Below are 24,142 nucleotides of genomic sequence, written 5' to 3' on the forward strand. Positions count from 1 at the left end.
AAAAAAAATAAAAAATGACATAATGCACCTTTAAGTATTGCTAGTTCTGCATCGTATTGGTAAGAAGGAGTGGACATTGCACCCAGACAAACAAACTGGATTATGACTTGCAGAGGGATCTTGTTTGCCATTTCCTGTGATCCTCTTGTTTGTTAAAATTCTGTCTGTGAAGGTTTTTTTTTTTTTTTTTTTAGGAATAAAAACATCTGTATTTGAATAATACCACACTGTTTAAGATTTCAGTCAAAGAAGAAACACCATGTGGACAAGCAGGTTGAAGTTGCACCTTTTAAATAATTAATTCTCAAGTATTTCATAATACTGTGCCATTACAAGATGAAGACGCTGTGATTCACATGATTATTTTGCACCAGAACAGTTAAGTCTTTGTTAACAATCACTGAGAAAGTGCCTGTAAATGAATAGTTTGGGTTTAGGAAATTTGGAGTTTGCAGTTCACTCTTTCTGTGTTTTCAAATGTCACATCTGTTTAGTTCAATAAAAATATTCCACCTCTTATTAATTGAAGAAAAAAAAAACCTTTTTAACAATTGATTTTAATTGCATTTCAAACAGGAAGTGAGCATGGGCGCTTTCTGACTCCAGTTCACTTTGTATTGACAAACTGGTCTTAAAATGTCCAATGAGGTTAATTTGGTCTTTTGATAATTTATGTTATTAGATTCTTTTTTTCAGACTGTGGGTTTGTTTTCAGATCTGACAGTTTAGACTGCTCTCTGCGCTCTTCCTCAGAGTGGTCACGTGATGTTGCTGTGACGTGTCCACTGAGTCATGTTTTGGTGCTGTCTTCCTACCGGTGGCGGCAGGACAACAGCTCCATCTGCAGTCCCACTTCCCAGATACCAGGAACCTGACAGTTGAAGACATAGCCCGTCTCATTTTGTATCCACAACCACATATACAGGCAGAAGGAGGGCTTCGCCATGACACCCTATCAGCCATCATGAGCGGGTTCTTCATGGAGGAGCTGGAGGAGAAGGCCATAAACACAGCACCAACAAAATGTGGACTCACTATGTGGAAAGCCACCTGCACTAAGGCAGCAGTAGCTCAGTTGTAGAGCATTCACCCACTGATCTGAAGGTTGGCGGTCTGATTCCAGCTCTTGACATAAACATCACAGGTTGAGTGATCAGATCCACTGACCCACAGCTCCCACAGGTGAATGCTGTTGTTGTGTCCTTGGGCAAGACACTTAATCCACCTTGCCCATAGTGTCTGTGTACACTGGTGTGTGAATGGGTGAGTGGTGCCTTAGTTAGTGCCTTAGTGCTATAGAAAAATGTGACCATTTACCATGCACTGGCTCCCCTTAAAATACCAGATCCAGGACAAGATTCTTCTCCTCAACTACAAGTGCCTCCACACCCAGGCCCCTCAGAACCTCTCAGACCTGCTCCAGGACACTCACTCAGCTCACTGTTCCCTGCTCCAGGTTGTAGACCATGGGAGACAGAGCCTTGTGTGTCCAGGCTCTTGTACTCTGGAACGCTCAAAACATAAACTTAATCTGTCTTTTAATCCCACCTAACCACACTCGTATGTGTGTGTGTGTTGTTGTAAAGTTTGGGTGTCTTGAAAAGTGCTATATAAATGGAAGGGCAAAGTGACTTTTCTAGTCTACAGAACCTTTTACATTTTAAACAAAAGTGTCACTTTACTCAAAATGGTAATTTTATACTTTCTCGACAGGTTCATTTGAACAGTATAAATGTATTTAATAACTGGGATTTCAATTATGAGCCAAATAATTGTGACTTTTATTTTTGCCACAATCAGCTATTTCTCTGATTTAAGGTTTAACAAAATAATAAAATAACATCAATCAAACATCCAAATGCTCATCCCACATTTGGTAGAAAATCGTCTTTTATACTCAGGATGCAACGCTACATGTGGAATTGTGGGAAAACTGTATCTTGATACACGAGTCAAGATATTGATTCAATTTCAACATGTTTGAATTGTATACATGATGTGAAAGATGTGAAAAAATGTAAGATGTGAAAAAAATGTAATTTTTCTGCTAATGAATAAAATATAAAAACACTATGACATTAATGAAACATTAACAGACAGACTCCCACACTGCCCTGCTGCAGTCTAGACTCTGCACTATTCTTCAACATGCATCTGAACTGCCCCCATCTCTATTCATTCATATTGACCGAAAAAGTTTGGAGGTCATGTGAAACCCAGCAATACTATTACTATTACTGTTACTATTACTATTACTATTACTATAATATTCAAAATCATACACTAAATTGTTTCTTGTGAGTAACAATACAGAAAACCTTGACTTTTTTCACTCCTAACATATCAAAGAAATCTGGCCTAATGGTGATTTAGAGTCCTGCTTCATGTCATGATACAAATGTTTTAATTGTTGGAAGTTCAGTAGTGAACAATAATTATTTGGAATCTAACTTGACACGTTCCCTTTTAGCAACAATTTTTTTTTTTTTTTTTTTTTTTTAAGACCACAGTGTAGTCTGTGGGTGCACTTGGTAACACTGACACTTGTAGAGAAGATTCCACTGGAGAACTGATTAGGTTTATTATTTCTTATATATACAGATTCAAATCACATAAATTCAGATTGAAAAATAATGTTATGTATAAATAAAAAACAGAATTAAGTAGTCTTGGGACAAAAAAAGTAAAAAATAAAGTAAAGAACAAAGTGAAGAATGATATATTTTTGAAGAAAATATAGACAAACTATAACACTGAAACAAATTTATGCCACTGACCCAACAGCAGGTTTAACCATAAAAACTCTTAAATGTACAAAAAGTGATAAAAACACAAACTGTAATAAATCTATTTTATAAATAGGATTTTAAAATGAATAAAATAGCAGAAAAAACTGCATTATTATGTATGGCGATTTAATACAAACATTTTAAGACCAAACTGATGAGGGTCACAGCAGCAGTTACAGAGAGAGAGGCCCTGATATTCCAATGAAAATAAAAGGGAGCCAGAGTCTACAGAAGCCGAAGAGCTGCATGCAAACTTCCTATTTAGAACGCAGCGGCTAGTGTGTCAGCTATGTCCATTTATATGTGCAGTCAATGTGTCCTCATATGTCTTTTGAGAGTAGAACTATAACCGAACACTTTCTTGCAGACTGAACAGCAGAAAGCTTTCTTCCCTGTGTGTGTCCTCATATGTGTGTCAAGATGATGCTTTCGGGCAAATACTTTCTTACAAACTGAACAGCTGAATGGTTTCTCCCCTGTGTGTGTCCTCATATGTCTTTGGAGAGTAAGTCTTACAGCAAACACATTCTTACACACTGAACAGCTGAATGATTTCTCCCCTGTGTGTGTCCTCATGTGTATGTCAAGATGATGCTTTCGGGCAAACACTTTCGTACAAACAGAACAGTTGAATGGTTTCTCTCCTGTGTGTGTCATTATATGTGTATCAAGATGATGCTTTCGGGCAAATACTTTCTTACAAACTGAACAACTGAATGGTTTCTCTCCTGTGTGTGTCCTCATATGTCTTTTAAGAGTAAGTCTTACAGCCAACACTTTTTTACAGACTGCACAGCTGAATGATTTCTCCCCTGTGTGTGTACTCATATGTGTGTCAAGATGAGCCTTTTGGGCAAATGTTTTCTTACAGACTGAACAGCTGAATGGTTTCTCCCCTGTGTGTGTCCTCATATGTCTTTTGAGGTCATACCTTACAACAAACATTTTCTTACAGACTGAACAGGTGAATGGTTCCTCTCCTGTGTGAACTCTTCTGTGTATTCGTAGTTTATATTTAGACCCAAATCTCTCTTTACAAACAGAGCACTTGTGTTTCCTGCTCTCAGCTCCTTCTCCAGTTCCTGACATGTCTCCATAGTTCACAGTGGCTCTGGTCTCTGGTGCAGACATGTCTCCATCAGTCCTTGTGTCCATGTGTGCAGGTGAACAGCTGAATGGAGCTCTCCAGTCTTCATTACTGTCAGTGTCAGAAGAGTGCTCTGTGTCTCCCTCAGTCTCTGAGTCTGCTCTGATGTCCTCCTCCTGTGTGTCCTCTCTGTGGACATGTGTCTCTGTTTTGATGTCCTCCCCCTGTGTGTCCTCTTTGTGGACTTGTGTCTCTGCTTTGATGTCCTCCTCCTGTGTGTCCTCTCTGTGGACATGTGTCTCTGCTTTGATGTCCTCCTCCTGTGTGTCCTCTCTCTGCTCAGTTTGTCTTTGTAGAAGTAGTGAGGACTCTTCTGTTTTCACGCTCACAGCACTAAACTCTGGGACAGAGCTGAAAAATAGAAGATACATTTGTATATTTCAAACCCAGTTTGAATATTTGTAATAGAAATGATTAAGAATGAGTAACAAAATAAAGAATAGCAGTTTGAAAATGTCTGAGACTCACACTTGCTGCTCAGTCTCCTCCTGTTTGATGTTGTGTTCTTCTTTAATGTGTGGAGTCAGACCAGGGCTCAGAGAGGGGAGCTGGACAGCTGCAGGAGACAAGAGTATACACACTTACACATACATGTGTGACAAGAACACTGTGAACTTGTCTGTAGTCTTCTATTTTAAGGCTGATGGGATGTCTTTTCTGTCCATGAAGTTGTAAATACTTTTGAGTCAGTATCTAAAGTGATTTAGAGTCATACAGCTTCTTTGGCCGTTACAACCATGGCCCACATTTATAACCAGCTCTTTTCTACATCATAGGCATTTTTCTATGCACTTTTTAACACCCAGAGCCAAAAATTACGATCCATGCGATCCATAAGACTTACCGGCCCTGACGAGCACGACCCTCGGGCTCAGAGCAGAGTCCAAGAGCTGCTGGTTCTTGTGTTTGGAGCGGCGCAGCTCCTCATAGTCCACCATGGTGCTCTTCAACAGCCCACATATGTCCTGCACACCAGCACCCAGACACTCCTCCACAAACGCTCTAAACCCTGTGGACATACACATTTTTTTTTTTTTTTTGCCAAAGTGCTACGGCTTTGCCCTACAGTTACAGATAGTGTTTCTGTTACTGGTGGTGCTTCTGTTAGCTATTGGTAAAAAGCGTTCTGTGCAACGGTCAGTTCAAATTTGTATTGTTAAGTTGGTTCAGAACTGCTGTTGTTTTAGTTCTTATTTTGTTTAGATCTTTTAGCCTAATGTCAGACTTCAGGTTATAGCACTAACAAAATGTTCACATTAACATCCTAAATAACACAGTAAATAAAGTTTTGACAGTTTTTAGACTAAAGTTCACTCCACAGTCAGCCAATCAGAATGAGCTGGTCAACCACGTGTTGCTGTGACACAGCACAGCCAATCAGAATGCAGAGATCAGTGCTGTTCATAAAAGAATTACCCCAGACCCGGGTTCAAACCATAGACTGTATCAAACATAAACATATATAGGGTCTGTGGTTCAAACCCTGCTTGAATCAGAAGAAGCAAGATTGCAGTAATAAACAAAAACTTTTAATTATGATTTTATCAAATGTTTAAGTTGATGTCACTGTTTGTACATTTAAAAATGGCAAATTAGACTTACCTGGACTTAGATTTAGAATTGCCTCCATAGCCAGGTGAGTTACATGACAGACGTTTAATATCAGGACGCTCCATGTTGCATATCACTTATGTATTACTTAACGTAAACATGGACTCCTATAGGCACTGGAAACTCCTTTACGATTTAGCCTACACAGTAACAGTTTCAAGTTGGCTGCAGGTTTAGAAATCTACAAAAAGAATATTATGATTAGGCCTTCCCCTAAAATGTACTCAATTAGGCATTGTAATAGTCTCCACGTATGATAAGAAGAGTAGTGTAAGGTACTGTGTGCGTCCAGAATGCACTGATTACTGATGTGTCTTCAACTGAGTTTTCCTCGGTCAGAAGGACAGGCCACTCCACTTGTACAAAGGTAGATGTTTATTGAGGAGGAGGGGCAGGGGATATTTAACAATGTTTTTTGTTGGTTACGTGTGTGGTTATCTGGAAAACAAAAACAAGAATTATATACATTAGAGAACAAACTCTATGAAATGAACAGAAAAAATACATGCTATTACACAGAGGAACCACTGGTGGGGGCTCCAACACAATAAATAAATTACACATGGAGCACCCGTAGACCATGGGAGCGTCGCACCGTACAATAGACCTTTTTCACAAGAGCCGGAAGTGTTGTGATGTAGGGTCAACGTCACGTATGTCAGTGGAGCAGATGTCCGAGCCACCTCAGCTGCTCCTCTGGACGTGAAGGAGCAGCGGCTCTACTCCGAACTCCTCCTGTGTGACTGAGCTCCTCATCCTATCTCTAAGGGAGCGCCCAGCCACCCTGCGGAGGAAACTAATTTCAGCTGCTTGTATCCGCGATCTCGTTCTTTCGGTCATTACCCAGAGCTCATGACCATAGGAATGTAGGTTGAGCAGTAAATTGAGAGCTTTACCTTTCGGCTCAGCTCCCTCTTCACCACAACGGTCCGATACATCACTGCACAAACTGCACTGATCTACCTGTCAATCTCACGCTCCATCCTCCCCTCACTCATGATACTTGAACTCCTCCACTTGAGGCAGAGATGCTCCACCCACCCGGAGAGGACAAGCCTCCTTTTTCCAGTTGAGAACCATCGTAAAGACCCTAAACCATGAAAAACTTATCCACAACTATCAAGGTAAGAAAGACGAAAACATGAAGGAGAACAACAACGACGACACATTAGTGAACTACTGAACAAAACTAACATTATGTCCATGAATAAAACATAAGTAACTTGTTCACTCTGACCGATTCTAGGATTAAAATTAAAAATCGATTTCATGATGTAGATATTAGCATAGGCAGAGTGATTTGTGCAGTTTAAATGCTACAGACGTTCACAGATTACATGTCTAATGTACATCATGAAATCGATTTTTAACTTTAATCCTAGAATCGGTCTGAGTTCACAAGTTACTTAACAAATTACTTATTACTTCTGTTTTATTCATGACCATAACATTAGTTTTGTTCAGAAGTTCACTCATGCGTCGTCGTCGTTCTCCTTTACGTTTTTGTCTTTCTTACCTTGATAATTCTTCATGGACAGAATATGTCCTTTGTCGACCTTGTTGGTTGAAGATTTGGAGATGGGGCAGATTTATGAAACTGGTGGAAAATACGCCAGACACTTCCAAAGATATTTTGCCATAGAAAAGCGCAAACGTAAGTCACGTGGTTTACCCTACATCGCGGCACTTCCGGGCGTTGTCAAAAAGGTCTATAGCGTTAACTTATAATTATAAAAACTACACAATTAAATAAACTGACAAAACATACATTCGCACTCACTTCTAAACAATACTCACATCGCACGAACGCACACGGCACTCATACACACAAGAACACGCACGATGCCCGAGAGCAGCACGACGCTCCGTTACTGCTGCACAACAACAACAACAACACAGAACGGAAGTTGTGGAGCCCGAGCTTTCCCGAACTACAATCAGGTGCATCATGGGTAACGTAGTCCCATGCACACTGCAAACAACAGATAGGCTTGTAACATTTGTTCAGTGTTCAGTATAGCGCCCTCATGTGGACAGTGGAAGGAGCATAATCTCATTTTGTCTTGTCAAGATTTTTCCAGCACAGTTCTTGGAGACAGCAGAGCGCGCTGACGCAGGAGACTGAAGATCACAGCTTTATTCATAGTCCTAAATCTAGATATAAAAACATTGTCCACGTCAGATTCTGTCGCTTACGGCCATACCACCCTGAACACGCCCGATCTCGTCTGATCTCGGAAGCTAAGCAGGGTCGGGCCTGGTTAGTACTTGGATGGGAGACCGCCTGGGAATACCAGGTGCTGTAAGCTTTTCATTCTGCACTCGACTGTTTCATGTTTTATTTGACTGTTTCAAATCTGTAGAACACTCAGGTAGTCTGGTTTTGATACACAATTCTTTCTTTACAACACAAAGTAGTTTGACTCGCATGTATGTTTAAAAAGTAGGATTATGTGCGGAAATGCGCATTGTGACTGACTCCAGGAATACAAACATTTGTACAACACTAAAATATGACCTGATGAACTCATCCAAAAACCCCACACATTTCATGTTTGTAGATGTATAAACATGATTGTGATATATCGTGCAGTCTTATCTTAAAGTGACTTATCGTAGATAAATAATAATTGCTGCAGTGTCTTTAGCTACACATATAAATTGGTTATGTTTTACTTTCTTTTCTTTTTTCATGACTTTTAACTATGTTACAGTCTGTTCTGTTGAACCTGACAGAGTTAAATTAAGTGAATAAAAAGGGACTTTTCTATGTAGAAAAGTATCAGGACAGCGCCCTCTTCTGGTCACATTGGAGTAGTGTAGTAGTAAGTCACAGTAATAGTAAAACTAAGACGCGTACAGTCACGTAAAGGCCAAAGTGTTTCGTTTTTCTCTTGTTTCTAAAAATGTTATGCTTATAAATTAAATTTGGAACAAGAGAAGAAAAGTAAAAGCTTACAGCACCTGGTATTCCCAGGCGGTCTCCCATCCAAGTACTAACCAGGCCCGACCCTGCTTAGCTTCCGAGATCAGACGAGATCGGGCGTGTTCAGGGTGGTATGGCCGTAAACGACGGACTTTGTATAGAATATTGTATTTATATTTACTTTTTAGCAATAGTTTAGAATGTTTATGGAGATCACAAAATGTATATTCAAAAACAACAAATGACAGTTTATGCCTCTCTTTACTGTCGACAGGGATCAGATTGGTCATAAATGGGGACACCTGGGATATTTCTTGTATAAAACTGGGACAAATTTTATATAAATCTGCTGGGACAGAGGACACAGACTCAAAACTGGGACTGTCCCGGGTAAAAAGGGACGTCTGGTCCCCCTATTGTAAAGTATATTCAAAAAAAAAAAAAAAAAAAATAAATAAATATAATATATATATATATATATATATATATATATATATATATATATATATATATATATATATATATATATATATATATTGCTAAAAGTATAAGTGAGTGTTTGAAGAGAGAGTTTGTGGTTTTGCAGTTTCTCACTGTGAGCCACAATTCAGCCCGTTTATTTGGAAGATGTTCTTTTTTATTCTATGTGTTATTAAGCGCCCCCTTAATAAAGATACCCAATATTTGACAATAGATTCAGAATCTATGAGCTACTAATTTAAGAAGCTACAATAATACAAATTTTCAGCTTCCTAGCTCTATTTTTTATGAAGTTATGGTCTCTCAAACATGCTTATAAATTGCGGCTTCTGAAAAAGTGAGCATGGCCTCAAAATTTCAACAAGTCATAAAACGACTCAAGAGATTGAGCTAAAATTTGAGATTAGTTTATTTGGTAATTTTAGATTTTTTTAATTTTTATTTTCAGCCAAATCTGAGATGGCTGATAGGGGAGGCTGGCTGATTTCACCTGGACTGACCCTTAAATGTAGAAAAAGTGATAAAAACACAAACTGTAATAAATCTATATTATGAATATTATGAGCAGAAAAAACAGCAGAATCATGTACGGCAGTTTAATACAAACATTTTAAGTCCAAAATGCAAACTTCCTATTCGGAACACGGCGGCTAGAGCATTAGATATGTCCATTTATCTATGTCAGGGTTTGGCAACCCACAGCTCCAGAGCCACCTGTGGCTCTTTAATCCTTCTTTTGTGGCTCCCTGTGACTTTAGAAAATAAATGAGTATTTAATTACAATGTATTTTTATTTTAGTTTGTTTTTAAATGTAATTCTAAATTTGCAGATAATGGTAATCTTATAACATTAAAATAAAATGTTTTTAGTAGTTTTTGTCTCTCTAAATATGGGTCAGTCCATATGAAATCAGCCACCCTCCCATATGAGCCATCTCAGATTTGGCTGAAAAAATTTCAAAACATTTCTAAAATGACCAAATGAAAGAATCTCAAATTTTAGCTCAATCCCTTGAGTCGTTCCTGAGTTATGGCCCATTGAAATTTTGAGGCCATGCTCAGTTTTTCTTGTAGATTCTTGGTCATAGATGCTGAATCTTTTGTCAGATATTGGGTATCTTTATTAAGAGGGGCGCTGTGGGCCCCCAAAATGTCACATTTGTTTGCCGTTGAATTTTTTTTTTCAATTTTTGAGGTCCAAGATCTATTTACTCCAAGCAGATATTTACAAACTAACTGCTGAACCTGAATATTTGAGAGAATGACCATTTTTGACAACAATCTCACACTTTTCTGAGCTTTCATGTGGATGGTGTAGAGGCCCAAATATGGTCACAGAACCAAATGTGATCTTTTTGGCCCCTTCTTTGGAGCTTCGGTTCCCCATGTGGCACAGTTAGATGTTGATACATTTTTTACCAAAGAAACTTTGGCATATTCTGATCAGTTTAAAGTAATAAAAACATCTACTATCAACTTCCTTCATTTCAAACGACATTTTTGAAAATGAGCTCTCACAGGTCACTTTTGGTGGAGTTTAAGTATTTGTGGTACATTGCTTGGAAAAGTGTCATTAATTCTTTAAGAAATTAACTCTGTACAAAATTATGAAAAAAGGTTTGTTCCTTGAAAATGGCTCATTTCATACGGACTGACCCATATGCATCACAGCCGCCGATGTGCGACACCCAGCACAGATCTGGCAACCCGGACTTACAGGCACCTACACCAGCAGCGTGATTTATTGATCTTTTCGAGCCCTGGTAGGTGGATGGATAAATCCAAGAAAAGAAACATTTCTGAAGAAAAGAGAATGTTTAATGCTACATGGACAGATGCATTTGATTTCACCACTGATGAGACTGGTTTACACGTGATAAAATGATGACGGAACTCAGAAGCAGACACACTATAGCCTTTTATACATAGCAGGTAGAAAAAAAAAAAAGAACTGCAGTGTTCTCCTCATTTCAGGTGTCAAAATGGTTTTGTGGTTCTGGGTGTCTAGCTTTCTCCACTGTGTGTCTTCATATGTGCTTTGAGATTACATCCTTGTGCAAAGACTTTATTACAGACTGAACAGCTGAATGGTTTCTCCCCTGTGTGTGTCCTCATGTTTTTTGAGAGTAGGTCTTACAGCAAACCCTTTCTTGCAGACTGAACAGCTGAATAATTTCTCCCCTGTGTGTGTCCTCATATGTGTGTCAAGATGAACCTTTTGGGCAAATGTTTTTTTACAGACTGAACAGCTGAATGATTTCTCCCCTGTGTGTGTCCTCATATGTGTGTCAAGATGACCCTTTTGGGCAAATGTTTTCTTACAGACTGAACAGCTGAATGGCTTCTCCCCTGTGTGTGTTCTCATGTGTGTGTCAAGAGTGGGCTTTCGGGCAAATGTTTTCTTACAAACTGAACAGTTGAATGATTTGTCCCCTGTGTGTGTACTGATATGTGTGTCAAGATGACCCTTTTGGGCAAATGTTTTCTTACAGACTGAACAGCTGAATGGTTTCTCTCCTGTGTGTGTACTCATGTGTGTGTCAAGATAACCCTTTCGGGCAAAAAGTTTCTTACAGACTGAACAGCTAAATGGTTTCTCCCCTGTGTGTTTCCTCATATGTTTTCTGAGAGTAGAACCGTCAGCAAACACTTTGTTACAGAGTGAACAGCTGTATGGTTTCTCCCCTGTGTGTGTCCTCATGTGTGTGTCAAGATTGTGCTTTTGGGCAAATGTTTTCTTACAGATTGAACAGCTGAATGGTTTCTCCCCTGTGTGTGTCCTCATATGTGTTTTGAGATTAGATCCTTGTACAAACACTTTCTTGCAGACTGAACAGCTGAATGGTTTCTCTCCTGTGTGTGTCCTCATATGTATTTTGAGGTCATATCTTGCAGCAAACACTTTCATACAAACTGAACAGGTGAATGGTTCCTCTCCTGTGTGAACTCTCCTGTGTATTTGTAGTTTATATTTAGACCCAAATCTCTCTTTACAAACAGAGCACTTGTGTTTCCTGCTCTCAGCTCCTTCTCCAGTTCCTGACATGTCTCCATAGTTCACAGTGGCTCTGGTCTCTGGTGCAGACATGTCTCCATCAGTCCTTGTGTCCATGTGTGCAGGTGAACAGCTGAATGGAGCTCTCCAGTCTTCATCACTGTCAGTGTCAGAAGAGTGCTCTGTGTCTCCCTCAGTCTCTGAGTCTGCTCTGATGTCCTCCTCCTGTGTGTCCTCTCTGTGGACATGTGTCTCTGTTTTGATGTCCTCCTCCTGTGTGTCCTCTCTGTGGACATGTGTCTCTGTTTTGATGTCCTCCTCCTGTGTGTCCTCTCTCTGCTCAGTTTGTCTTTGTAGAAGTAGTGAGGACTCTTCTGTTTTCACGCTCACAGCACTAAACTCTGGGACAGAGCTGAAAAATAGAAGATACATTTGTATATTTCAAACCCAGTTTGAATATTTGTAATAGAAATGATTAAGGATGAACAACAAAATAAAGAATAGCAGTTTGAAAATGTCTGAGACTCACACTTGCAGCTCAGTCTCCTCCTGTTTGATGTTGTGTTCTTCTTTAATGTGTGGAGTCAGACCAGGGCTCAGAGAGGGGAGCTGGACAGCTGCAGGACACAAGAGAATACACACTTACACATACACGTGCAGTGTTGTGACATGAACACTGTGAACTTGTCTGTAGTCTTCTACTTTAAGGCTGATGGGATGTCTTTTCTGTCCATGAAGTTGTAAATACTTTTGAGTCAGTATCTAAAGTGATTTGGAATCATACAGGTTCTTCGGCCGTTACAGCCATGGCCCACATTTATAACCAGCTCTTTTCTACATCATAGGCATTTTTCTATGCACTTTTTAACACCCAGAGTCAAAAATTAAGATCCATACTAAGACTTACCGGCTCTGACGAACATGACCCTCGGGCTCAGAGCAGAGTCCAAGAGCTGCTGGTTCTCAGGTTTGGAGCGGCGCAGCTCCTCATAGTGCGCCATGGTGCTCTTCAACAGCCCACATATGTCCTGCACACCAGCACCCAGACACTCCTCCACAAACGCTCTAAACCCTGTGGACATATAAAAAAAATTTGCCAAAGTGCTACGGCTTTGCTCTACAGTTACAGATGGTGTTTCTGTTACTGGTGGTGCTTCTGTTAGCTATTGGTAAAAAGCGTTCTGTGCAACGGTCAGTTCAAATTTGTATTGTTAAGTTGGTTCAGAACTGCTCTGAACATACACAAACTGTTGTTTTATTTCTTGTTTTGTTTAGATCTTTTAGCCTAATGTCAGACTTCAGGTTATAGCACTAACAAAATGTTCACATTAACATCCTAAATAACACAATAAATAAAGTTCTGACAGTTTTTAGACTAAAGTTCACTCCACAGTCAGCCAATCAGAATGAGCTGGTCAACCACGTGTTGCTGTGACGCAGCACAGCCAATCAGAATGCAGAGATCAGTGCTATTCAAAAAAGAATTGCCCCAGACCCGGGTTCAAAACATAGACTGTATCAAACATAAACATATATACAGCGTGTGGTTCAAACTAGGGCCCAACCGATATGGATTTTGCTGTGGCCAATATGAAACTGATATAACGGTAGTTGGAGCTGCCGATAGCCGATATAATCGCCGATATATTAAGTGATGTAAAAATTCACTGTAAATCCTGAATTGTTTAAAAAACGTAGGTTTGGCTCTGGTGGATTTTAAATTGGGTTCATTTAGGCAACATTTATTGTTATTCTGACGCTTTACGTCATATTTACAGACAGTAGGTCGGCCTAATGGCATTTTTGCATCACTTTCTAGCTACTAGTGATGGGTATTCCAGTTCTTTTTAGAGAACCAGCTTTTCTAGGTTGGCTCACTAAAAGCAGCTGGCTCTTTCGGCTCCCAAGCGACTCTTCAGATCGTTTTGTCGCAAGCAGGTCTAAACCAGTACTAAACCAGGTCTAAACGAGGTCTAAAAGCAGGTCTAAAGCAGGTCTAAAGCAGGTCTAAAGCAGGACTAAAGCAGGACTAAAGCAGGATTGAACCAATGTCGGGACTCAGTCTCTATCTCTCTCCCTCTCTCGAGCCCAAGATTAGTCCTGGTTTAGTTATTTTATGCTGAACTACAGCCAAACATGCACTTTTTTTTAATCCTACGCACACACATATTTCTGAAAGTTTTGTTTTCAGCCGCTGCCGCTGTCAAACTACCACAAGTCTGCATGCGATGTGAAGAGAAAAAAAGTGAGAAAAAGAGAAAGCACAGCTCCGAATAAGGAGCAGGCTCCCGTCGTTCGCTTCAAAGAGCCGGCTCTAAGAGAGGTTTTGTTCGCAACCGACCCATAACTACTAGCTAATAAAGAAACTACCGCTATTAGCCTTTAGCCGTAAATGCTGTGCGCCGCGGTAATTAATTATATGTGCAAATGTCATAATTCACACGTCTATTCACAGCTCATTTACATATCAATGCAGGTCCAGTAGCAAATACACGGCCAATGTAGTCAATTTACAATAGACCAATAGAAAACAATCTGTTCATGTGTGAGAGCTGCAGCAGCTAATCGCTATAGTCTCCACGTATGATAAGAAGAGTAGTGTAAGGTACTGTGTGCGTCCAGAATGCACTGATTACTGACGTGTCTTCAACTGAGTTTTCCTCGGTCAGAAGGACAGGCCACTCCACTTGTACAAAGGTAGATGTTTATTGAGGAGGAGGGGCAGGGGATATTTAACAATGTTTTTTGATGGTTACATGTGTGTGGTTATCTGGAAAACAAAAACAAGAAATACATACATTAGAGAACAAACTATATGAAATGAACTGAAAAAAATACATGCTATTACACAGAGGAACCACAGGTGGGGGCTCCAACACAATACATAAATTACACGTGGAGCACCCGTAGACCATGGGAGCGTCGCACCGTACAATAGACCTTTTTCACAAGAGCCGGAAGTGTTGTGATGTAGGGTCAACGTGATGACGTCAGTGCTTTTTGATGGCAGAATATCTGGTATATTTTCCACCATCTTCATAAATCTGCCCCATCACCAAATCTTCAACCAACAAGGTCCACAAATTACATATTCTGTCCATGAAGAATTTCCATCCATCCAACCATTTTCTTATGTTTATTCGGGGCCGGGTCACGGAGGCAGCAGTCTAAGTAGGGACTCTCAGACTTTCCTTTCCACGCACACGTCCTCCAGCTCTTCTGGGGGGACCCCGAGGTGTTCCCAGGCCAGCCCAGAGACATTGTCCCTCCAGCGTGTCCTGGGTCTTCCCCGAGGCCTCTTGGTGGAATGTACCAAGAACACCTCAGAACACTGCCCAGGAGGCATTCGGAGCAGATGTCCGAGCCACCTCAGCTGCTCCTCTGGACGTGAAGGAGCAGCGGCTCTACTCCGAGCTCCTCCTGTGTGATTGAGCTCTTCACCCTATCTCAAAAGGAGCGCCCAGACAACCTGCAGAAGAAAATCATTTCAGCCACTTGTATCCGCGATCTTGTCCTTTCGGTCATTACCCAGAGCTCATGACCATAGGTGAGGGGAGGAACGTAGGTTAAGCAGTAAATCAAGAGCTTCACCTTTCAACTCAGCTCCCTCTTCACCACAACGGTCTGATACAGCGACCGCATCACTGTCGACGCTGTACTGATCTACCTGTCAATCTCACGCTCCTTCCTCCCCTCACTCATGAACAAGACCCTGAGATACTTGAACTCCTCCACTTGAGGCAGGGATACTCTACCCACCCGGAGAGGACAAGCCTCCTTTTCCCAGTCGAGAACCATCATAAAGACCCTAACCCATGAAAAATGTATCCACAACTATCAAGGTAAAAAAGACGAAAACATGAAGGAGAACAACAACGACGACACATTAGTGAACTACTGAACAAAACTAACATTATGGTCATGAATAAAACAGAAGTAACTTGTTCACTCAGAATGATTCTACAATTAAAATTAAAAATCGATTTCATGATGTGGATATTAGCACAGACAGAGAGATTTGTGCAGTTTAAACATTAGACATGTAATCTGTGAACATCTGTAGCGTTTAAACTGCACAAATCTCTCTGCCTATGCTAATATCTACATCATGAAATCGATTTTTAACTTTAATCCTAGAATCGGTCTGAGTTCACAAGTTACTTAACAAATTACTTATTACTTCTGTTTTATTCATGACCATAATATTAGTTTTGTTCAGAAGTTCACTCATGCGTCGTCGTCGTTCTCCTTTACGTTTTTGTCTTTCTTACCTTGATAATTCTTCATGGACAGAATATGTCCTTTGTCGACCTTGTTGGTTGAAGATTTGGAGATGGGGCAGATTTATGGAACTGGTGGAAAATACGCCAGACACTTCCAAAGATATTTTGCCATAGCAAAGCGTACTTCCGGGCGTTGTCAAAAAGGTCTATAGCGTTAATTTATAATTATAAAAACTACACAATTAAATAAACTGACAAAACATACATTCGCACTCACTTCTAAACAATACTCACATCGCACGAACGCACACGGCACTCATACACATAAGAACACGCACGATGCCCGAGAGCAGCACGACGCTCCGTTACTGCTGCACAACAACAACAACACAGAACGGAAGTTGTGGAGCCCGAGCTTTCCCGAACTACAATCAGGTGCATCATGGGTAACGTAGTCCCATGCACACTGGACTTTAACAAATAGGCTTGTAAGATTTGTTCAGCGCCCTCATGTGGACAGTGCATAATCTCATTTTGTCTTGTCAAGATTTTTCCAGCACAGTTCTTGGAGACAGCAGAGCGCGCTGACGCAGGAGACTGAAGATCACGAAACTTTATTCATAGTCCTAAATCTAGATATAAAAACAGTGTCCATGTCAGATTCTGTCGCTTACGGCCATACCACCCTGAACACGCCCGATCTCGTCTGATCTCGGAAGCTAAGCAGGGTCGGGCCTGGTTAGTACTTGGATGGGAGACCGCCTGGGAATACCAGGTGCTGTAAGCTTTTTCTCTTTTGCAGAGGGCTGAGTAATACTTTTGATTTTACTCTTTAAAAGCTGCTCATGACACAATTGTTAAAAAGATGCATTTGCCCAAAGTGTTTTTTCTCTCGTGTTCCTCTCCAGTATGTTTGACTTAGAGCATGGTCTCTCCTCCTCCTCCTCCCCTCGCCTCACGTGGCCCCTCCCCCTCCTCCTCTTCTGACGACCTCAAACCACTTCAGCACTTCACCACTGGGGGAGGTGTTGGTAAGGCTTCAAAAGCACGCAGCCTACGCTTTACTCCAGTGAAGTGAGAAAGACCAGTTGATCATATGATTTAGAATGAGATCAGAAAAATATAAAGCCAGTGGATTTTTATACAAAGACAGCAAAGCTCCCTCTGCAAAGGAGAAAAGCTTACAGCACCTGGTATTCCCAGGCGGTCTCCCATCCAAGTACTAACCAGGCCCGACCCTGCTTAGCTTCCGAGATCAGACGAGATCGGGCGTGTTCAGGGTGGTATGGCCGTAAGCGACAGACACACTGCAGGGTATTGTATTTATATCTACTTTATACCAGTTTTATACCAGTTTTATACCAGTTCGAACAGTGTTTCTCAAACTTTTTTTCTGGGGATCCATATTTTAAAAGTAACAAACCTTCGTGAGCCAAGTCAATAGAAGTTACTCATAAATCCCCAAATAAAGGTGGATTTGAGCATTATTGAACATCGATGAGGATATTTTATTGTTGACTGAGTGATCGTGTTTCTCTGAACAATTGGTATTCCTCAAGTTTGAAACAATGAAAAACAGTAACTGAACCAGCAATCAGAGGGATCTGTAAGTATCCTGAAGTGCACTGACCTTTGCTGATTTATCACCCTTCTTTTTGGACAACCAAACAAGCATTTCTCAACTTTAGCTGCAGGAACACTCGCTCAGGGCAGGCAGAGAGGATTCACTGACTCACTAGCTCTCTCTCTTGTGACTGTATATTGCAGACCCACATGCAGATAGTGACAAGGCGACCCAAAAATAATCTCTTGTGACCCACCTGAGGGTCACGACCCAGTCTTTGGGAAACAGCGAGTTACAACCTCATGTGTCCCTCTTTGGGCTCTCATACACTGGGCTGAGATCAGGACTGGAACTTGTGTCTGTGCTATTTGAGGAGAAACAGATACACTTTTCTGTAAACTTTAAATTTAGAGGAGTGATTTGCAGTTTAGTTCTAACTTTGCAATTTCTTAGTACAGCACAGTTTAGCACTAAGACTTATTATTTTATTCATATTAATGTAATGCTATGTTTTATTGATTATTGATTATTACTGAGGGCTTCTGAAGGATTTCGCTTATTGTGCTTGTTTGAAGTTTAATGATCGGGTTTATTCGTAGACTTGAATATAGAGATAAACAGAGTATCCATCAGTGTATCTGTCGCTTACGGCCATACCACCCTGAACACGCCCGATCTCGTCTGATCTCGGAAGCTAAGCAGGGTCGGGCCTGGTTAGTACTTGGATGGGAGACCGCCTGGGAATACCAGGTGCTGTAAGCTTTTCATTCTGCACTCGACTGTTTCATGTTTTATTTGACTGTTTCAAATCTGTAGAACACTCAGGTAGTCTGGTTTTGATACACAATTCTTTCTTTACAACAAGTAGTTTGACTCGCATGTATGTTTAAAAAGTAGGATTATGTGCGGAAATGCGCATTGTGACTGACTCCAGGAATACAAACATTTGTACAACACTAAAATATGACCTGATGAACTCATCCAAAAACCCCACACATTTCATGTTTGTAGATGTATAAACATGATTGTGATATATCGTGCAGTCTTATCTTAAAGTGACTTATCGTAGATAAATAATAATTGCTGCAGTGTCTTTAGCTACACATATAAATTGGTTATGTTTTACTTTCTTTTCTTTTTTCATGACTTTTAACTATGTTACAGTCTGTTCTGTTGAACCTGACAGAGTTAAATTAAGTGAATAAAAAGGGACTTTTCTATGTAGAAAAGTATCAGGACAGCGCCCTCTTCTGGTCACATTGGAGTAGTGTAGTAGTAAGTCACAGTAATAGTAAAACTAAGACGCGTACAGTCACGTAAAGGCCAAAGTGTTTCGTTTTTCTCTTGTTTCTAAAAATGTTATGCTTATAAATTAAATTTGGAACAAGAGAAGAAAAGTAAAAGCTTACAGCACCTGGTATTCCCAGGCGGTCTCCCATCCAAGTACTAACCAGGCCCGACCCTGCTTAGCTTCCGAGATCAGACGAGATCGGGCGTGTTCAGGGTGGTATGGCCGTAAACGACGGATTTTGTATAGAATATTGTATTTATATTTACTTTTTAGCAATAGTTTAGAATGTTTATGGAGATCACAAAATGTATATTCAAAAACAACAAATGACAGTTTATGCCTCTCTTTACTGTCGGCAGGGATCAGATTGGTTAAAACTAGGGACACCTGGGACATGTGTTATTAAGCGCCCCCCTTAATAAAGATACCCAATATTTGACAACAGATTCAGAATCTATGAGCTACTCATCTAAGAATCTACAATAATACAAATTTTCAGCTTCCTAGCTCTATTTTTTATGAAGTTATGGTCTCTCAAACATGCTTATAAATTACGGCTTCTGAAAAAGTGAGCATGGCCCCAACATTTCAACAAGCCATAACTCATGAACGACTCAAGAGATTGAGCTAAAATTTGAGATTCGTTTATTTGGTAATTTTAGATTTATTTTATTTTAATTTCCAGCCAAATCTGAGATGGCTGATAGGGGAGGCTGGCTGATTTCACCTGGACTGACCCTTAAATGTAGAAAAAGTGATAAAAACACAAACTGTAATAAATATGTATTTTATGAATAGGATTTTTTAAATGAATAAAACAGCAGAAAAAACAGCAGAATCATGTACGGCAGGTTAATACAAACATTTTAAGACCCAAATGCAAACTTCCTACTTGGAACACGGCGGCTAGAGCATTAGATATGTCCATTTATCTAAGTCAGGGTTCGGCAACCCGCGGCTCCAGAGCCACCAGTGGCTCTTTCATCCTTCTTTTGTGGCTCCCTGTGACTTTAGAAAATAAATGAGTATCTAATTACAATGTATTTTTATTTTAGTTTGTTCATTTTTAAATGTAATTTTAAATTTGAAGATAATGGTAATCTTATAACAGTCGCTCTAAATATGCATCACAGCAGCCGATGTGCGACTCCCAGCACAGATCTGGCAACCCGGACTTACAGGCACCTACACCAGCAGCATGATTTATTGAGCTTTTCGAGCTCTGGTAGGTGGATGGATAAATCCAACAAAAGAAACATTTCTGAAGAAAAGAGAATGTTTAATGCTACATGAACTCAAAAGCAGACACATTTTTGGTTCACTGCAGATGGATAATTTAAGTTTGGATTTTTATTACCTACGAAGACTTAAATAGACACTGAGAACTTCATTTGAAAGTAAGTATCAACCAAGACTCTTTTTTCGGAGTTCAAAATGTTTTTTGTTACATGCAGAAATAAAATTCCGTGTTCTCTGTAGCATCTCATTGACTTCATAAATGTAAAACACTATAGTCTTGTATACGTAGCAGGTAAAAAAAAAAGAACTGCAGTGTTCTCCTCATTTTAGATGTCACAAGGGATTTGTGGCTGTGGGTGTTTTGTTTTCTGTGGGAGATGCTTCAAGTGGCTCTTTGAGGATTTAAGGTTGCCAACCCCTGATCTAGCTTTCTCCCCTGTGTGTGTCCTCATATGTGTTTTGAGATTAGATCCTTGCACAAACACTTTCTTACATACTGAACAGCTGAATGGTTTCTCCCCTGTGTGTGTCCTCATATGTGCTTTGAGATTACCTTTTTGCGCAAACACTTTCTTACAGACTGAACAACTGAATGGTTTCTCCCCTGTGTGGGTCCTCATATGTCTTTTGAGGTCATATCTGACAGCAAACACTTTGTTACAGACTGAACAGCTGAATGGTTTCTCCCCTGTGTGTGTCCTCATGTGTGCTTTGAGATTATATCCTTGCGCAAACACTTTCTTACAGACTGAACAGCTGAATGGTTTCTCCCCTGTGTGTGTCCTCATATGTATTTTGAGTTCATATCTATAAGCAAACACTTTCTTACAGACTGAACAGCTGAATGGTTGCTCCCCTGTGTGTGTGCTCATATGTATTTTGAGAGTATATCTTTCAGCAAACACTTTCTTACAGATTGAACAGTTGACTGATTTCTCTCCTGTGTGTCCCCTCATATGTTTTTTGAGAGTATATCTTACAGCAAACGCTTTCTTACAGACTGAACAGCTGAATGGTTTCTCTCCTGTGTGTGTCCTCATATGTGTGTCAAGATAGTGCTTTTGGGCAAATGTTTTCTTACAGACTGAACAGCTGAATGGTTTCTCCCCTGTGTGTGTCCTCATATGTGCTCTGAGATTAGATCCTTGCCCAAACACTTTCTTACAGATTGAACAGCTGAATGGTTTCTCTCCTGTATGTGTTCTCATGTGTATTTTGAGGTCATATCTTGCAGCAAACATTTTCTTACAGACTGAACAGGTGAATGGTTCCTCTCCTGTGTGAACTCTCCTGTGTATTTGTAGTTTATATTTAGACCCAAATCTCTCTTCACAAACAGAGCACTTGTGTTTCCTGCTCTCAGCTCCTTCTCCAGTTCCTGACATGTCTCCATAGTTCACAGTGTCTCTGGTCTCTGGTGTAGACTTGTCTCCATCAGTCCTTGTGTCCATGTGTGCAGGTGAACAGCTGAATGGAGCTCTCCAGTCTTCATCACTGTCAGTGTCAGAAGAGTGCTCTGTGTCTCCCTCAGTCTCTGAGTCTGCTCTGATGTCCTCCTTCTGTGTGTCCTCTCTGTGGACATGTGTCTCTGTTTTGATGTCCTCCTCCTGTGTGTCCTCTCTGTGGACATGTGTCTCTGCTTTGATGTCCTCCTCCTGTGTGTCCTCTCTGTGGACATGTGTCTCTGCTTTGATGTCCTCCTCCTGTGTGTCCTCTCTGTGGACATGTGTCTCTGCTTTGATGTCCTCCTCCTGTGTGTCCTCTCTCTGCTCAGTTTGTCTTTGTAGAAGTAGTGAGGACTCTTCTGTTTTCACGCTCACAGCACTAAACTCTGGGACAGAGCTGAAAAATAGAAGATACATTTGTATATTTCAAACCCAGTTTGAATATTTGTAATAGAAATGATTAAGAATGAATAACAAAATAAAGAATAGCAGTTTGAAAATGTCTGAGACTCACACTTGCTGCTCAGTCTCCTCCTGTTTGATGTTGTGTTCTTCTTTAATGTGTGGAGTCAGACCAGGGCTCAGAGAGGAGAGCTGGACAGCTGCAGGACACAAGAGAATACACACTTACACTTACACATACACGTGCAGTCTTGTGACATGAACACTGTGAACTTGTCTGTAGTCTTCTACTTTAAGGCCGATGGGATGTCTTTTCTGTCCATGAAGATTGTAAATACTTTTGAGTCAGTATCTAAAGTGATTTGGAATCATACAGGTTCTTCAGTCATTACACCCATGGCCCACGTTTCTAACCAGCTCTTTTCTACATCATAGGCATTTTTCTATGCACTTTTTAACACCCAGAGCCAAAAATTAAGATCCATAAGACTTACCGGCTCTGACGAGCACGACCCTCGGGCTCAGAGCAGAGTCCAACAGCTGCTGATTCTTGTGTTTGGAGCGGCGCGGCTCCTCCTCATAGTCCGCCATGGTGCTCTTCAACAGCGCACACCAGCACCCAGACGCTCCTCCACAAACACTCTAAATCCCGCGGAGAGATTGAAAGTTTGTTTTGCTTTTTTTGCCAAAGTGCCACGGCTCTGCTCTACGGTTACAGCTGTTGTTTCTGTTATTGATGGTGCTTCTGTTAGCGATCGCTACTGCTGCACAACAACAACACAGAACGGAAGTTGTGGAGACCAAGCTTTCCGGAACTACAATCAGGTGCATCATGGGTAACGTAGTCCCATGCACACCGGACTTATAGGCTTGTCGGACTTCCATAAGCAGACGTTGCTTTCCTGGAGGCTGATCTATAAGCACAGCTTCTCGCCAACCTGCTGCTCCATTTGGAATAATGAACGAATTAAGCATCGCGATAAATCATTATTTTTTAGAACATGTATTGACAATGGGATAGTGTGGGTTAATCAACTGATCAGTGCACAAGGACAAATGTTTTCATACAATGAATTTAAAGCCATCTATCAGTTTCCAAGTAAACAATTAGAATATATTAAAGTGTGTAAAGGAAAACCTAAAGGCACTTTGCATTTGTTACAGGGATCTCAACCTAATCATCAAATCAATAACAATCTGTATTTGGGAGAGGTCAATATTAAAATCAAAACATGTTCAAATAAATACATCAGAAATATTATTCAACCTCCAAACAGAGCCTCAGCAACTTCATATTGGAATTCATTGCACAGGGAGATTGACTGGAGCAGGGCTTGGCTGGCTGGTGAGAGGTTCTGCACTTATAACAAAATGAAAGAAGTCAATTTCAAAATTCTCCATAATATTTACCCAGCCAAAAAAAACTTTAGAAAGATTCAAATTAAAGATTGATTACAACTGTGACTTCTGTCGCACCGAAATAGAAACAGTCACTCACCAGTTTTACAAATGTACATACAGCGGAAACATCTGGACACACATACAACAACTCACCCAAACCAAAACCAGACAAGAGATCAACCTCCAGGAAAACGACGTCCTGTTCCCCTCCATCCCCAAAGATCTCGGATTCCTCATTCAGACTCTCATTATGCTGGCAAAGTATCATATACACAAAACCAAATGGGCTCAAAATAAACCAAATGTTCATCAGTGTAATAACGAAATCCAGCAATATTTTCAAACAATAAAACAGGTCCAAAACAAAAAGACGGTTAAAACATGTAATATCTATAAAGAAGTATTTATAACAATATCACTCTCCCCTATATCTTGATAACAACTCCTTAATTGATTAGTTTTATTTAGTTTATGGTATTATCTTTTTTTTTTTTTTTTTTTTAGTTTTTTTTTAGTTTTGGTTTCCTTCTTTCTGCTCTCCTGTATAATCAATTGCAAACCACCACCATATTGTAGACAAAAAAACAAACAAAAAACACATACGTATGTATGTATGTATGTATGTATGT

The 24,142-nt window shown here is 40.3% G+C and overlaps 2 protein-coding genes and 6 non-coding genes across 13 annotated transcripts; 3 read left to right on the top strand and 5 right to left on the bottom strand.

The window, feature by feature from the left end:
* Nucleotides 1-2,556: 2,556 nt before the first annotated feature.
* Nucleotides 2,557-16,560, bottom strand: LOC110161258 (gastrula zinc finger protein XlCGF57.1-like). Of its 6 annotated transcripts, XM_055155103.1 has the most exons (8): nt 7,064-7,319; nt 6,444-6,637; nt 6,108-6,331; nt 5,827-5,985; nt 5,539-5,728; nt 4,781-4,945; nt 4,405-4,492; nt 2,557-4,287 (listed from the first exon to the last, which is right to left on the bottom strand). In XM_055155103.1, the coding sequence occupies exons 5-8, from the start codon at nt 5,564-5,566 to the stop codon at nt 3,099-3,101; spliced, it is 1,470 nt and encodes a 489-aa protein (XP_055011078.1). In that variant the 5' UTR covers nt 5,567-5,728; nt 5,827-5,985; nt 6,108-6,331; nt 6,444-6,637; nt 7,064-7,319; the 3' UTR covers nt 2,557-3,098. The 6 variants fall into 6 exon arrangements, with proteins under 6 accessions (XP_055011078.1, XP_055011075.1, XP_055011073.1 ...); XM_055155100.1 differs by having other exon boundaries at nt 5,539-5,985; nt 6,155-6,331; XM_055155098.1 differs by lacking the exons at nt 6,108-6,331; nt 6,444-6,637; nt 7,064-7,319 and adding an exon at nt 16,466-16,560 and having other exon boundaries at nt 5,539-5,985.
* On the top strand, nt 7,738-7,856 carry LOC129409619 (5S ribosomal RNA). The gene has a single exon (XR_008632475.1). It is a non-coding gene; the product is annotated as a 5S ribosomal RNA (ribosomal RNA).
* LOC129409642 (5S ribosomal RNA) lies at nt 8,500-8,618 on the bottom strand. Its single transcript, XR_008632498.1, has one exon. It is a non-coding gene; the product is annotated as a 5S ribosomal RNA (ribosomal RNA).
* Nucleotides 10,750-22,941, bottom strand: LOC110161267 (zinc finger protein 26-like). The gene is made up of 7 exons (XM_055155373.1): nt 22,607-22,941; nt 22,225-22,312; nt 20,603-22,107; nt 14,705-14,718; nt 12,856-13,111; nt 12,478-12,565; nt 10,750-12,360 (listed from the first exon to the last, which is right to left on the bottom strand). The coding sequence occupies exons 1-7, from the start codon at nt 22,701-22,703 to the stop codon at nt 11,022-11,024; spliced, it is 3,387 nt and encodes a 1,128-aa protein (XP_055011348.1). The 5' UTR covers nt 22,704-22,941; the 3' UTR covers nt 10,750-11,021.
* LOC129409620 (5S ribosomal RNA) lies at nt 16,840-16,958 on the top strand. The gene has a single exon (XR_008632476.1). It is a non-coding gene; the product is annotated as a 5S ribosomal RNA (ribosomal RNA).
* On the bottom strand, nt 17,350-17,468 carry LOC129409621 (5S ribosomal RNA). Its single transcript, XR_008632477.1, has one exon. It is a non-coding gene; the product is annotated as a 5S ribosomal RNA (ribosomal RNA).
* LOC129409622 (5S ribosomal RNA) lies at nt 18,379-18,497 on the top strand. Its single transcript, XR_008632478.1, has one exon. It is a non-coding gene; the product is annotated as a 5S ribosomal RNA (ribosomal RNA).
* Nucleotides 19,138-19,256, bottom strand: LOC129409643 (5S ribosomal RNA). Its single transcript, XR_008632499.1, has one exon. It is a non-coding gene; the product is annotated as a 5S ribosomal RNA (ribosomal RNA).
* Nucleotides 22,942-24,142: the final 1,201 nt, after the last annotated feature.

The sequence above is a fragment of the Boleophthalmus pectinirostris genome, unplaced genomic scaffold, assembly GCF_026225935.1.
Source record: "Boleophthalmus pectinirostris isolate CB_2022bp ecotype Guang Dong unplaced genomic scaffold, ASM2622593v1 HiC_scaffold_2, whole genome shotgun sequence".
Classification (NCBI taxonomy): domain Eukaryota; kingdom Metazoa; phylum Chordata; class Actinopteri; order Gobiiformes; family Gobiidae; genus Boleophthalmus; species Boleophthalmus pectinirostris.